A 15,646-nucleotide genomic window follows, 5' to 3' on the forward strand; every position below is an offset into this window, starting at 1 on the left:
GCGCTGCAGAGGAGGGCAATTCTAGCTCAACCTGGGCTGGGTCAGCCGAAAACTTCCCGGAGGAAACGACACCGGAGCTGGGCCAAGGGTGAAAGTGAGTAGCCAGGAGAAAACAGGGATGGTCATTTAAGGCAAAGGGAGAAGACTGGGGGTGAGGGTCTTTGGTTTCCGCATCTGCTGTATCCTCTCTATTTAGGACAGAAGGGAGGGAAGTGCATCTCACAGAACTGGTTCATTTAAAAAATAAAGAAAAGCTTGTGCTAGCGTGTGAACCCGTCGTCAGCCCAATTTCCTGGCCCCCCTCATGCCATTAGCTACAGCCCAGAACAGGATAATGGATGCTTCGGAGCACGAATTTCAGTGCCTTGCAAAACCCTGAATCATCAATGAAAAGTTCAATTTGTTCACTTGACTGCACTTCCTTCTGAGCTGGAGGAGGGGCGTACGATGCACCCACTAACTAGGTATGTGATTCCCGGTCCATCAGAACCTGCATTCCCACCAGCACCTTAGCCCCTCTCCACGTTCTCCTACCACTGTGCTTCCTGGGTTCTGACTAGCCCATTTTGATTCCAAATTCCATTTCTAGCCATTGCCAGCCGGGAGCCAGCAAGTGAGGGCAGAGGAGTTCCTAAGAGCCCTGTGTTACCAATGGGGTGAGGGGCACCCAGGGATACCTAGTGAAATACCCAGAGCCCCCAAATTGTTGGCAGAGGGTCAGAACTGGGATCCAGGCTCCCAAAACAGGAGTTGATTCACTGCATTCGGATGTGAGCACCCAGAGCAGTAGCTGTGTGATCCTGGACAAGTGGTCCCATTGAAGTATTCTTACTCTCATCTATAAAGCGTAGATAGTAATTCCCACCTCCTAAGATCCTGGAGAGAGTTCAATGAAATAAATGATCTGCATGTCTGAAAGCATCTGGTTGGGCATTCACCTCTTCCTCATCCCACACTCTCAGATTTTCCTGGCCCTCTCGGGGAAACTGAGGCTACAGGCTTTGGCAGTCTCAAATCTGCTTCCGCGTGATGGAATAATTTGAAAGAAGGATAAAATCGAGACTCTGTCAGTAACAGGCCTTAGCTATGCCTCCTCCAGGCTGAACAAGGCAGCGCAGGGGTGCTAGCTGAGAATGGTGGGAGGAGAAGAAAGAAAGAGGTACCCCACAAGCTGCCGTGGGACCCCAGGGTTGGAAGTCAGCCAATAAATGGTGAGCGCCACTTACATGCAAAAGGCAGGTGGAGTCTGGGTAGGTATGTTTGTGTGCATTCAAATCATTGTAGTGCCTTTTTTCGTTATCACATTCCAGTATTAATTTAACTAATTAGCCAATTTAACTGAACCCCCTTCAGTTCAGTTTAACTAAATACAGTGCTAGAAACAGAAATGAATATATTTTCAATCGCTTTTTGCCACCTGAAGAAAGCAAGCAGAAGATTCTGGTAACCCTTCTCTCCAGCCACTAACACCTGCAAATTCATGCAGAAGTGGATGCTGGAGTCTGGACCATCCAAAATCCGTGTTCCTGGCTGGATGCCCCCCCCTCCCTCCTGCCAGCTCCTCCTGGCCGGATGCCCCCCTCCCTCCTGCCAGTTTCAGGGAGGCATCCTCTCCAGGCTTCTGCAACCTCTCCAAAGAAACCTGTTGCCAAGTCTGAGGTCCTGTGCAGACGCCCCCACCTGGTGGCCAAATCTGGAAAAGCAATTCAACCAAGGATGATTGGCAGGCAGCAACTCCAAGGCTCCCTGAACTCCCTGGGACCACATCCGTCATGGGTCAAATGCAGGAGGACACAGAGGAATATCCACCACTGAAGGCACAGGAGGGGCCAAACTTATGACCAATTCTCCGCGAAAATGCTGGTAACGTACAGCTTCCCCAGAAGCAGCCATCAGAATGACTAAGCCACAGACAGGAGGCAAGGGGTAACTGCAAATGCCCTGCCAGCCCTGGGGTGTGCGGACAGTTCTGATTCTCTCTCTTGGGTGGAAAGTCACCATTTACATCCCCTTTCTCTCTCCCCAAGTATAAGATTTTCTGTCCCAAGTGTCAGGTGCAGAAGGGAGTTCCATCTTCCTTCTCCGGCAACGCATTTTCATCCTGACTAGCAAGGAGGCTCTTTCTAGGGGAACGGTGCCTCGGGTCAAACCTCCAGCCCAGGCCCCTTCCCATGGCCCGCACCCCTGTCCAGCCAAGGCCAGGCTAGGGGCAGCAGCTGAGGTGGAGGGAATATCAGGGCCAAATCATGCAGGTATTCAGCCAAAATAAATTGCGGCCCTCATCTCTTGGCACCGTTAAGCCCCAGCTCTCCAGGTTCGATCCTGAGATACTCTCATTCTCTCGTACTCTCGCTCTCGTGTTCATTAACTCCCGTAAAAATAACCCAAAGACACGCATTTTGACCAGTCCCAGCTCCCAGTTAGAGCAACACCAGGTTCTACACCAGGATGGAGCCCTAGGAAGGGCAGCACAAGCAAGCAACTGATACCCGCGCTCATGCACACGCACGCACACGCGCGCACACACACACACACACACACACACACCCCACTATGGGCAGTGTTCCACTCCCATCCCCAACTCCAAGATGCATCATCTAAACTCCGCAGCGATCTCAGGAGAAGGGACCCACCCCAAGCAGAAACGGAGCATAGGGGAGGATCCGCTTTATGCTGTTCAACCTCCACGTTAATTGGAAAAACCACATCATTCTTTTAAGCTTCGATACCAACATCCGGAGAAGGTGCCATAAATGCGCACCCGCGCGCCCACAGACATGCCAATCCAATCTCCAAATTAGCTGGGTAATCACGCTTGCATCGTTCAAGCCCTGGTGTCCAACACCCAGAGAGTGGCTCACAGACACACGGCCACGCACAGCGGAGAAACACTGAGGACAGACCGGTGTTCCCCCTCGGCAGACGGGCGCCCCTGGGCTTCGAAGCCCCGGAACCCTCGCGGCTCCGGCCCCCGCCCCCGGGCCCAACCTGCGCCGCCGAGCGGCTGGGTACTCACACGAGCGCGTGGTAGAGCAGCGCCCAGCCCCGCGGTCTCTCGAGGGCGTCGTAGATCAAAGTTTGGATGCGTCGGTACTTGGCGTTGTTCCTCTTGACCGGGTGGCTCAGGGGGGTCTTGGCCAGGAGCCCGATGCCCTGCGGGGTCCTCCGCAGCCCCTCGTCGCGGCCGCCGCCCTCCAGCAGCAGGGTCCCGTCTTTGTCGGCTCCGGCCCCGAGCGCCAAGGTGACTTGCTCCACGTCGCCGGGCGCCAGCCCCACTTTCCGCTCCTCGTCGCCGGCCGCCGCCGCGTCCCCTCCGGCCGGGTTAGCGGCCCCGCCGCCGCCGCCCCCGTCGCCGCCGCCGCCAGCCGCCCCCGCCGCCCTGCGCGCCTTGAGCCCCATCTGCCTCGCCCCCGCCGGCCGCTTCGCCTTCTCCGCTGCTGCTCCGGGAAGAAGGGGCGCTCGGGGTGCGTGGATGAGGCGGCGGCGGCGGCTGCAAGCCCGGGAACTCCAATGCCATGATCCGCGCGCCGCTCCCCACCCACCCCCCCTCCTCCAAAAGCAAGCAACGGCGGGCCCCCCGGGGGGCTGGGGAGGCCGGGCAGCGGGAAGGGGCTCACATCCCGCGCGGGTCAGCCGCGGGACCCCGAGGGGCGCGGGCCGGGCACTGCGGGCAGCGGGCGAGGGCGCGCGAGGCTGGCGCGGAGGCGCTAGGGCGCGCGGCGGCGGGAGCCTGGCACCGGCGCTCCGGGGCGGCGGCGGCGGCGGCGGCACCCGGGCCGGCGAGCCCGAGACAGCATCGCAGTTTATTTACAAGCCCGGTGCCAACCGCCCGCCCGCCCGCCAGCCACACGCGCCGCCGCCGCCTCCGCCCTCCCCCGCGCTCCCCCCGCCGCGCCCCTCCCCGCCCGCTCCAGCCTCAGCCCCGCAGCCGCCGCCGCGAGCCAGCGCGCCGCGGGCCGAGCGCACGCCGCGCCCCCCCCTCCCTCCCTCCCTCCCTCCCTCGCCGGGGTGGGGCCCCATTGTCCCGCCCCGTCGCGGCGGGAGGCCCCCGCGGGGCCCCGCCTCCCCCTCCCGCCGCCCCCCACCCCTGCGCGTCCTGCGGGCCCTGCGGGCCCGTCTGCGCTGCGGTCGCCGCGCGGGGCTGCCCGCGCTCCCCGGGGCGTTGGGGCTTTCCCCGGGGCGGGGCGCGGGGGCCAAGAGGGGAAGGGGAGGCGGGCCCGGGGTGCCGGGCGTGGGGCGGGGGGATTCGTCGGTCGGCCTGCGGCATCGGCAGCTTTAACGTTTTCCTTTCGCCTCCCAGTCCTGCCGCTTGGCTTTGGAAGTAACATCCAAGTTGCCGGGTTGGCCGAGGCCCAGCGCGGCGCGAGCCCACCGACCCTGGGCGGCGCCCTGTTTGGTTTCTGGTTCATGGTGGCTAGTGCTGCCCTCACCTCCCTCGGCCCTTGGCCCTTGGCCCTTGACCGCTCGGTGGAGCAGAGGGTTGAAGAGCGAGAACTCGTGGAATTGGCTTGGCTCCTAACGTGGGCTCCAGCAAGGCATTCCCTCTCTTGCCCGAGTCTCTGTTCATTCATTCAGTTACTAAACCCCAAGGGAGGGAGCTTCCTCTGAGAGGGGGCCATGTTCTCCCACCGGGACACGGCAGATCCCTGCGCTCCCAGAGTGCATTCTAGAAAGGTGGAAGACAGTACCAGAAAACAAACATAGTGTGGTTTCCAGCAGCGGCCAGTACTATGAGGAAACAAATTAGCCTGCTGTTGTTAGAAGTGGGAAGCTTCCTTACATTGGCTGGTCCTGGAAGGCCTCATTGTGAGGTGACATTTTGAGGTGAGACCCAAGCGGCAATCAGGGGCAACTAAGGAAATGTCAGGAAGAGCCTCCCAGGCAGCAGAACCCCAAGTGCCTAGGTGTGGCTGGAGTGCAGTGAGTGTAGGGGAGAGCAGAGGGAGGTGAGGCCACTGTTGGGCGGGGACTAGATCTTGTTAAGTCACTGGCAGAGGACAGTGAGGGTCCAGCACTTTGAACATAACTCCCCGCTCCCTCCCTCCCACAGGGCCACCGCTTTCATTCCTGCTGCCCCTGGTACCTGGTGCCTCCTTGCCTTTCCCACTCTCTCCAGGCTCCCTGGCTGGCTTGGACAGGGTGGGGAGGGGAGGAGCGGAGAGCAAGGCCAAGTCAAGGAGCTATCCCTAGTGCATAAGAGAAGAGCCATCCGAAGGCCTGCAAAGGACTGCCAGCTCTGGATTGCCTGAGAGAGTTTGCCAAGGAGAAAAAGAGAGAGAAGGGGAGGAGCCAGGAGGAGAGGAGATGGGGGAGGGGACAGGTATGGAGAGAAAAGATGGGTAGGGGACAGGGAGGGGATGGGGAGGAGGTGGGGGAGGGTGGAGAGGGGAGGGGGTGAGCAGGGGGTGGGAGGGAGAGGGGTGGAGGTGGGGAAGGGGTGGGGAAAGGAGAGGGGAGGAGGTGAGCAGGGGAGAGGGGAGGGGAGAGGGAAGGGGTAGGCAGAAGAGAGGGGAAGGGTGGAGGGGGTGGGGAGGGGAGAGGAAATGTGGGTGCGGGCATAAGGAAAGAAGGTAGAGGATCTGTATGAATGAATGCCAGAGGCAAGAACCTTAGAAATCTCGGAACCAATAAGGGTAGCTTTAAGAAAGGAGTTAAACTGTACACAGGCTGAAATCATTCAACAGTGTTGTATTGGCACAAACAAATAAACCGCTTAATGCCACAGAAGAGTTTGCCCAGAAAGTGACTCTCATATGGAAACCTAATGGAAAATAAGAGCCACAACCCGACTGAGAACGATCATCCGTGGGTCACTGGGCTGCGGGAGGGACTGGGCGCAGACCGCGTGGACTGGCTGATGGACATGTGACCGCGCACAGTGGGACCCCCACACACGTTTAGGAAGAGACTGGTGCTCAGCAAGGAGTCGGGGGCTGGTCAGGAACCAGTCAGTGGAAACTCTGGAAGGAGGAAAAGTGCAGAGAAAGGGAGGAGCCTAAGAGAGAGGCGCTCCAAAGGGAAGCTCAGCCACCTGTGCTCATCCCCGGCCCACCAGTGCCTGCACCAGCTTCCCATCCCAGTGCAATCCTGATGCCTAGGGAACAGTTCTGTCTGCATGTGGGAGCACCTGCCTTCTCTAAAGTCACCCTCACCCCCGTCCTGTTTTGTTACCTTTATCACTGCCCAAAACGATCCTGTTTGCATTTTGTTTACTTGGTCACTATTATCTCACCAGGCGGGAGCGGGGGCCTCAAGAGTCCTACCCTTGAAGCCTAGAAGGATGTCTGGTGTGCTGTAGGCTCATGAACCAGTGATGAATACTGAATGCGGAAGGTAAAGCCCCCAGAACAATGCCTGGCTCACAAGCGTTTGCTGTGTGTTTGTGTATGAGATTTCGGGTTTTGCCTTTTACCGATGTGAGTTTATTCTTAGAGTCTTAGTATTCACCATGACTTAAGGAACATGGTGACAAAAACATTGTGACAGAACTTAAAACACAAAGACTCTCCAGATAAGCACAAAAGGAGACTAGTCAAGGACCCCGTAGAAAGAAGACGTCGTTACGGTGCAATTAGTCGAAAGTTCAGATTTTCAGAATCACAATTTGGATCCTTGGGCCCATGAAGGCACTTCTATTTTGACGAGAGCCCCAGACTGTCAAATATTAATGTTTTAAGATCAAGTGCAGGGGCTGTGTTCGTGCCTCCCATAAAGCATGAGGTCAGGTCAATATCAAATTCATAACCCTGATCCACTTAAATCCGGTGATAGGGAAACTGCCATGTAGTTTGGAAATTGATTTGCTCAATGGTTTTATAATCCAGTGCGGTGTTGTTCAGGTAGGAGGTTTGGAAATGTCACGAAAAACAGGATGCACTCACAGTGTCGTCTGGGGGACTATGTAATCTCAACAGCCTCTAGCACGGATTCCAGCTAACCAAAATCAAATGACTATATTCCATTGAAAGGAATCTTCTTTGAGGCTTAAAGTCCCTGAGAGCCCCAGGTACCAACTGGGTGTGGCTACCAGGACAGAGCTCAGGAACACAGAATCCAGAAAGGCAGGCTGGGGGCCACGGTACAAACAAGGCATTCCGCTGGCGGTTTTGCGTCCCAGGTCTGCACGACCTCAGTGTGTGACCTTGAAAACCCGACCAATTCCTAGTCTTCAGATTTGCCAACTGATACCCCTCCCCTATGCCTTTGATTTGGTTTTGTTTTCGCTTTTCCTGGCCTTCATCTTGTGCATTAGCGACAATGAACTCCTCTCCTGCAGACAGGGAGGCTTCTTGGGAATGTGTAAGGAGAGAGAGGTCAAAAGACCTTCTCTGAGCCTCGGTTCCTCCCCCTGTATGTCCTGCTTCCCAGGGCTGTCAGCCTCGAGTGACCAGATGGACAGAAACATGCTTATGGAGACATGACATTCCAGTGACTATTTCTGTAATCAAATGAGCAGGATGGAATCTCAGGTTCACGGGCACAAGCTAACGGGGGCCCTGCCTACCCTGTCACCTGGTTCCCTAAACACACGAAATGACTGTTTTAGAACATTTTTGTTTAAAGCTTATTTATTTTCAAAGGGGGAGGAGGGACAGAGAGGGAGGGAGAGAGAGAATCTCGAGCAAGCTCCGTACTGTCAGCACAGAGCCCCAAGCGGGGCTCGATCCCATGAACCGAGAGCATCACTTGAGCCCAAACCGAGAGTCAGATCCTTAACTGACTGAGCCACCCACGCGCCCCTGTTTTAGACCATGTTTAAATTTACTTCTATTATTTGTTGCACAAGAAATGCCTAGTTGTTATAGAGAAAGTATGAAATACCAAGCAGCAAAAAGACAGCAAGCATGATTTGTCGTCTGGTTGCCCAGAAGTACCCTCTGTTAATATTCTGGGGGCGACCATTGCCAACACTGCTGCACTTTGTCTGACCCGCAAACAGAGGGGACCAACGCTCAGCCTCCAGGATGGCACCTTCTCCGATGGTTCAGCCAGCCACCTGGTGGCAGATTGATTACATTGGACCTTCCAGTCGTGGTTGGGGGAAGATGTGTCTCCGGTAGAACAGACACATCTCCTGGATACAAAGTCGTCTTTCCACGGTTTCACCATCCGTGGGCTTAAGGATACCTCACTGTCATAGGATTCCATAAAACTGCTGCTAACCGAGTAACAGTGTCCCCAAAATGCTTGCTCTGCACCTGGTTATAAATCTACCTCTGGGAGGAGCCGGTGAGACAGGTCTTTGCATCTCCTAAGGAGACAGACACCCATTGCCTTTTCGGAGGAGACCAGGCAAACTCCAATGTTGGGTCTTGTCACAGTCCAGGCCAAAGGCTTCCCTCTGTGTATTCTTTACTCTTGAAAACTCAACCACAGCAAACCGTCAAAGGTGCTGTCCTCTCTCCTCACTCCATGTTTTTGCTTTGTTTTCCTTTTCCTGGATGTCATATCACTCTACATTAGGGCACGTGAACTCTCGGTCCCTTGCAGGGGAGGAAGCTTTCTGGGAATGAATCAGGAGAAAGGCAAAAGGCACCCAGAAGATGAGGACAGCTTACGGTATGGAATGTAGACCCTGATTCGAATTCTAGCCCTGACTCTGTGACTTTGAGCTTCGTGGCCTTGGGCAAGTTGTTGGACTCATACCCAGCCTGTCTCCTTGTCTATAAAGTGGGATAATTTCCCAACCTCCCTACCTCGGACTCCATTTTGAGCTAGACCGAGAGCCCGTGATGTACCGGGCACATTTACTAAATTACTCGAAGGAGTCTGGACATAGGACTGTGGAAGGCAGCTCAAGCCAGGCGGGATGGCGAACGAATGAGCTCCAAGCCAAATGGCGCTCACCTTCACTCCAGATGGCAATAATTAAAGGACTTCGCTTAGATTGTTCTCAATTGGAGAAAGAGTTTCTTTTCCCTGCCTTGTATTTGCAGGTCTTACATTCACCTTTACATTTATTTTGGGCGTTTCTGAATATCATTTCTTTTCTTCTCCTTTTAAATATACAGGTATCCCCAGCTTTGCGAAAGTTTACGTTATGCCGCTTGATTTTTACGAAAGACCTACCTGTGTTTACTAACTGAAAGAAATCTTAAAAGGCTTTCGCTTTTACGAAAACGGCAACAGCAACCACAACAAAAAGGCAGAAAGTGACAGCTTTCAAGGTATGCTCTGCCGTGAGCCATTTCAGAGACAGCACTCCTCCCCAGGGGGAAGGTAGTGCCACCCAGCTCCTTCACCGGGAACTGCATTCAGCATCACGCCTTCCAACTGCCGGGGCGCTGAACTGTATCTGGGAACATCTGTGCTTCATCTCCATTTATTTTGGGCATCCGTTAGCAACATGTGTCCTAAGGTATCAGAAAAGCCGAAGAGAGGTTTTCTTCAGGGTCTGGAAACGCTATTAAAAAAAAAAAAATTCTATATTAATTGCTTCTTTGCTTTATGCCATTTGGGCTTAGGAAAGGTTTGGTAGGAAAGGTCTCCTTGCAGGTAGCGGGGGAAACCTGTATTGGGTTAAGATATTCACTTCATCCATTAATGAATTCATTCATTAATCCTTCCAGTGGGCATTTACTGATTTCCTGTTTCATGAATGGCTCTCTGTGGGTAACAGGAGGGAAAAAAAAGAAAATTGAGTATCTAATTCCATATTTAGTTGAAAAGGTGAGATCAACAATGCAAATCAATTTTACTCATTTCTGTATCATCATCACATCTTGATGACCTGACTCATGTTTACATGTTTATCCATCATCATCGTTACTTACATTAATTGAGTGCTTACTGTGTGCCTGACACTGGGCTAAGCTTTATACGGATGATCTCATCTATCCTAGCAGCAAAGTTATGAGGTAGGAATCACGGTTATTGTCCTCTGTGTTAACCACGATGAAATGACACTTGGAGGGCTTAAGTACCCTGCTGAAGGTCACGTGGCTAAGAGCTGATGGCCCCAGGGTTGGGGCCAAGGTTATCTGGAGTCTGTGCTTTTAGCTACTGAGATGTACTGTCTGAGAATGCTGTTCCTGGCGGAAGGCTCAGCATATGCAAAGGCTGGAAGTCAAGACAATGCATGGAATTTCCAGGGCAAGATGTCTGGAAGTGTGAATGGAGCAGGGGCCCCGTGGGGCAGGCTTGCCTACGTGCCAGGCTTATGAATTTGGGGACCTTGGGGTGCTTTAAGGATGGAGTGATGTGTCCCAGGTGGTTTCAGAAAGGGCTTTCTGATGATTCCGTAGAGGACAGGTTGAGAGTGGGAGAAACGAATTCCATGAAAACAGCTGCGGGACTACTGTGGTGCCCGGCTGAGATGCTGAGGTCCGGAAGGAAAGTGCTGGCAGATCCCTGAGACGAGGGAAGGATGAGGGATTTAGGAAAGAGAGTCCGCACGAATTGGTATCTGGAAAAAAGCAAGGTCGTGGGTCGCTTGGCATTTTAGAGGTGGAAACCAATTCACCCAGTGTCCCAGCCTCTCTGTGCTCTGACTGTGGGTTCCCTAAGCTGAGCATCTAGCCTCTGGCTCCAGTAATTGGCTCCCTGGGCAGCCTGTTCCTTTCTCTCTACCAAATTAAGCTCCTTCTCTCCGGGTCTTGATTGTTAAAACACCCTGTTTGCCCATGCCATTTACATATTCCGATTACCCACTGCCATTTCCCTGCTAATGAGCCCATGTACCTGCTTTCAAGAGCGTCTGGCCGGGAGCCTGCTTGCACAGGAGGGCTGGATACTGTGGGCAAAGACTCTATTCACTGTGTCTTCAGACAAGGAGTGTCAGGGCCATTTTCTCACCTCCTTCCAGTCCTGATGGACCGGACCTTTGTGCCTCATTACCCGCCCCCACAGACATCACGAGGCTCCGTTTACCTTAGCGACAAGAAGAAAAGCTCCATGCCAACTGGAGACGCGCTCCGTGTTCTTACCGCAATCATCAAAGGCCCATTGTACCCTTAGCCAATCGCGTGCACAGAGCCTATTAAGTCCAAGGTCTTCCTAATTTCCATCACTGAATTCTTTGCAGAGGGGAAGCTGATGCCTGGGTGCTAAGTAACTGGGCAGAGGATTATGGGTAGCTGCACAATGATGCTGAATAGGGAAAGCCTATTTTGAGATAGCCTGCTTTGGGCAAGAATCATGGCTCTGAAAAATGCTTGGTGTTTGACCCTGGACAGTTTAAATAACCAAGTCTCAGCCTCACCTTTAAAATAGGAATAATAATTACCTCGAAGGGATGTTTCCAGAGTAGGGGAGTTCACATTTATAAACCTTTGGCACTTAGAGGCACTTAATACATACTAACTGACACGCTGTGAATACGAACATGTTCGTTATAATAATAATAATTTATATGATATCCAAGTTAGGAGAGAAGTTTGGCGTGTCAAGTCCGGTGCTGTTCCGTCTTTGGTGACGCATTTTATATCACAGCCCAGCCCACGTAATACGATCGACATAGAAACAACCGAAACAGTGCTATCCTGATGCGATGATACCCTGTGATATTTGCTATTCCGCATTTTATGAAACACTGATGTCACAGCCTGTATGACCTTGCCAGCACTGCCGTCACAAAACGCCACAGGCTGGGGGACTTAAGCAGCACAAAATTACGTTCTCACCACCCTGGACGTTGGAAGTCCAACACCAAGTGCCAGGCAGGGCTGGTTTCTTCCGTGGCCGCTCTCCTTGGCTTGCGTCTCGCCCGGCTTCACGTGGTTCTTTCTTGTGTGTGTACACCCTGGCGTCTATTCGTCCAACTGTCCTCTTCAGGGACACCAGTCAGATTGGATGAGGGCCACCCTAGCCGCCTCCGTTAACCTATGCACCTGTTTAAAAGCCCTGTCTCCAAAGACAGTCACGTCTTGAAGCACTGGAGGTTAGAGAGTCAACCAACGAATTTGGTGGGCAGGGCAGGGGCGGGGGGGAGACAACACAATTCGGCGGTAACACGAACCCACTCCAAGGACTTCACATTCCACTAAGGGATCGTGACCCCGGCCTATAAAATGTTAATCAGTTCCAATCTGTAGCCGCATTCTTTGGTCTCTGCTTGAAGATCTCCAGCCAGTTGCCTTCCCAGGAATCCCACGGCTGTGTAACCGGCACCCCAACCACCTGCCGAGCGCCTGCTCTGTGGCGGGCCCCGTGCCAAGCACCTTTTCTTTTCCACCTCATTCAGTTCCCACCACCGTCCAATGATGTAGGTTCCGCGCCTGGGCAGCTCAGTGGGTTAAGCGTCCGACTCCGGCTCAGGTCATGATCTCACGGTCCGTGAGTTCGAGCCCCGCGTCGGGCTCTGGGCTGACGGCTCGGAGCCCGGAGCCTGTTTCGGATCCTGTGTCTCCCTCTCTCTCTGCCCCTTTCCCCACTCACACTCTCTCTCTCTCTCTCTCTCTCTCTCAAAAATAAATAAACATTTAAAAAAATTTTAATGAAAAAAAAGAGAATGTATGCAGGTTGTCCGAATATTAACTGTAGGGATATATGTGGAATCTATGTAAATCAAAGAGCAGTGGCTGAGCAAAAACTCAGACCTAGATTTTTCTTTAATGCCCAGAAGGTGGTGTCCCTATTATTGGAAAGGTCTTCATGACGAGACAAAATTTTCCTCAGGGAATGTGAAACTCACAAAAGACGCTATCATTCCGGTGTTTCAGAGGAAGGCAGTGATAACACAGGGTTAAACGTCGGAGGATCTAGGTTTCGGTCCCGACACTGGCACACTGGCTAAGCGGCCTCGGGGAAGGCATGTCGGATCTCTCAGACTCAGTTTCCCCTTCCGGAAAATGGAGATGTCATTCTGTATCCGCCCCAGGCACGGTTCTGCAAACTTAAGAGCTCTATTTTCCTCACCCGGTGGTGGTGAGGTTTGAAACTCACTCTAACCCAGAAGGCTTAATGTTGCATTACAGGTAGATTTGGGGGCTACGTTATTCTTGCCATCTGACCTGTCATTCATCTCTTTGAACCTGATTTTCCATTTCTATTATCTCTGTATGACATACATAGTAAGTATTATGGCCATAATAATAACTTCCTCAGGAGGTCACAGAAAGATGAGCTCATGTAATATCTGCACAACATCACGTTAGGTAGAATTTCATTGTTTTGACTTTTCCTTTGATGCTACAAATAGATGAAGGCAAAGACGCAAAGAACATCTCAGCCTTCTTCCTCAAAGGCAGAGCAGCTAGTGTATTGACTTAAGGCTCCCTTTGAAGTGGGTGCTCGTTTGTAAATTTTCTGAAACCGCCTCACGCGGACTTCATGGGTGGAAGTTCCAGCCAGGGTTTGACTCGGCAGGTGGCATAAAGCCGCGGGCCTTCTGTGAAGTGTAGTGCACAGCACCTGACACCAGGGGGAGCAATTCCTAAATGGTAGCAGCCAGCGGGACGGGGACCAGGTGAGGAGGAAGAGGAAGAAAAATGGAATTAAGAGGAGGAGGAGACTTTGGGCCCCCACCTCTGGGGAAACCGTGCTCCCCCAGCCTGTTCCCCATCTCCTCGGCTTCATCGAGGCCGCACTTGGACGCAGCCCTGCTCTAGGAAGAAGTTCCAGGCTCTGTGATTCTGCGATTCCCACCCTGGTCTCAGGCTTCCCCGTGGGTGACACCCCAACTTCATCTTTGGTTGTTGGCCATGAGGTGTTTTTTCTGCTAGTTATTTCTGACAAACTTAAAATAGAGCAACACATTAAAGTAATTTATGAAGGGTCGCCTGAGTGACTCAGTCAGTCCAACGTCCGACCCTTGATTTGGGCTCAGGTCATGATCTCATGATTTGTGGGTTCGAGCCCTGCGTCGGGCTCTGCGCTGACAGTTCGAGCCCGCTTGGGATTCTCTCTCTCTCTCTCTCTTGCTGCCCCACCCCTGCTCATACTCTCTCTGCCTCAAAATAAATAAATGAACTTAAAAAAATGAATTCATTAAATATTATATACCATGTATCTGTTGCAAGTGCCTTATTACAACTGTTGCCTTCTTCTAACTTCAAATATTTCTCAAAGTTCTTCCAGGAAAACCCCCTCTCGTGGCCCTGAGTATCGTGGCATTCTGTATCCGCCCCAGGCACGGTTCTGCAGACTTAAGAGCTAGACGTCCCCCTACTTAAGAAACGTGTTCCTCAACTGACTTTCAGCGGCCAGCACCCATTTGCCAGTGCAGGTGAGCGTGTAAAATATCTCCACGAAAGCCCGGCCAGTATTTAAGATTGTGTCACGAAAGCAAGCATCAGAGTGAGCTCATTTCCAAACTTAACCTTCGGCTGGCCAACCTTACTTTCTTTCACTTCTGGAAAGGGGGGTGGGGGGCAGTGGTCACAACGGATCTCTACACTTAAAACCTGCTTGCTGCTGTATGTTTACATAGTGCCTCTGTGTCCACGTGGTTTTTGCAAATCTTCGCACAACTCGACATGCTTATCACTGCTCAGCAAATATCCATCCCCCACAGCCATGGGAGCACCGTACTTCCCACTAATGTTGGGCTGGTTCCTGTCACCTGCTTTGGCTAGTGGAATATGGGCGGAAGTAACAATGTACCATTTCCCAGGTGAGGCCTTAAGAAGCATCACGTGGTTGTGCTTCTTTGGGAGCCCTGGCCCCCACTCTGACAAGGACGTGCTCCAGACAGCCGCTGCCCCCCCTCCGGCCTGGGCCCCCAGAATGAGACGGAGGGGAGCAGAGCCCTCCCACTGCCTCTGCCTCCTGACCTGTGATGGATGAATAAATGCTTAGGATTGAAAGCTATTGAAATTTCTGTGGTTTTCTATATCAGGAAACTTAGAAATCAGCAAAAGAGATTCTTTAGAGCCCTTTTGCTAGAGCACTGAAAGCCCTCTGGGGATCTTCTGACCTATAGATATCTGCACCTTTGGCTGACGATCTTCGATCTTCGGAGGACGCTACTTTACCACTCCTTAGGGACAAAAGTTAACTCAGAGAAAACTGATAGCAATGCAAATGGGTTTTGTGCTGGAGAGACACAATGGATTTGTGCGCTATAGAAAAGATAACCCCAAACCTTATGTTTTATGGTCTTTTGAATAGTAACCTGCTGTGCATCTTTTAGAGAATTCAATGCAGCATTCCTGTCTGTATATCCCTCTGTTCTTGAAAATCTCCTCTGAGCTGGTCTCAACATCAGTCACTCTCATTACTTAATGAGTTGTGTGAAAAAAAAATCTTTGACATATATTCATCGTATGTGCATGAGAGTTAGGTCCGTAACATTACAATGAACCTCAGCAGTTGTTACAAAGCATTAGCTGACTGACACTCCAGGGTTCTAATACAGTTTCGGTCATCAATTCATTGAGCAACTTGGAGAAGCTAAGCAGCCTATCCAAGCCTCAGTATCTTCATCTGTAAAGTGAGGGTTTGGGACAGATAGTTTTTTTTATTCAGGCCAAAAGCTGGTCCTCCCAAGGTCTTGGGGGTGGGTAAGGGAAGGAGAATGTCATAAATCCATTTTACAGTCAGAGATGCTGAGAGTCAGAGAGGTTTAAGTATGACCTCAAGGTCACAGGACACCTCTGGCCTCCCATGGAGTCCACCATCTGTTAGACCACACCAAAGGAACCACCAGCTGCACAGATAAAAAGCTTTCATGAGCCGATGTTTAAACTCTTGCTTAGAGAAAAGAGCA

At 52.4% G+C, this 15,646-nt stretch overlaps 1 protein-coding gene and 3 long non-coding RNA genes across 4 annotated transcripts in view; 2 read left to right on the forward strand and 2 right to left on the reverse strand.

Annotated features, from left to right (window-relative positions):
* Positions 1 to 3,540, reverse strand: part of KCNQ3 (potassium voltage-gated channel subfamily Q member 3) — a 318,119-nt gene extending 314,579 nt beyond the window's left edge. The window contains exon 1 of the mRNA XM_023248670.2: positions 3,017 to 3,540. Coding sequence (XP_023104438.2) covers positions 3,017 to 3,399 — 383 coding nt within the window. The 5' untranslated portion in view covers positions 3,400 to 3,540. The remainder of the gene's footprint in view (positions 1 to 3,016) is intronic.
* Positions 3,541 to 5,541: 2,001 nt separating this feature from the next.
* LOC111556271 lies at positions 5,542 to 9,197 on the forward strand. The gene is made up of 3 exons (XR_006592539.1): positions 5,542 to 6,333; positions 8,464 to 8,559; positions 9,012 to 9,197. It is a non-coding gene; the product is annotated as an uncharacterized LOC111556271 (long non-coding RNA).
* A 109-nt stretch (positions 9,198 to 9,306) lies between these two features.
* On the reverse strand, positions 9,307 to 10,854 carry LOC109496231. The gene is made up of 2 exons (XR_006592538.1): positions 10,681 to 10,854; positions 9,307 to 9,403 (listed from the first exon to the last, which is right to left on the reverse strand). It is a non-coding gene; the product is annotated as an uncharacterized LOC109496231 (long non-coding RNA).
* Positions 10,855 to 11,036: 182 nt separating this feature from the next.
* LOC109496230 lies at positions 11,037 to 14,748 on the forward strand. The gene is made up of 3 exons (XR_002739541.2): positions 11,037 to 11,878; positions 14,008 to 14,164; positions 14,369 to 14,748. It is a non-coding gene; the product is annotated as an uncharacterized LOC109496230 (long non-coding RNA).
* Positions 14,749 to 15,646: the final 898 nt, after the last annotated feature.

Source organism: Felis catus, chromosome F2 (assembly GCF_018350175.1).
Source record: "Felis catus isolate Fca126 chromosome F2, F.catus_Fca126_mat1.0, whole genome shotgun sequence".
In the NCBI taxonomy this organism is placed as follows: domain Eukaryota; kingdom Metazoa; phylum Chordata; class Mammalia; order Carnivora; family Felidae; genus Felis; species Felis catus.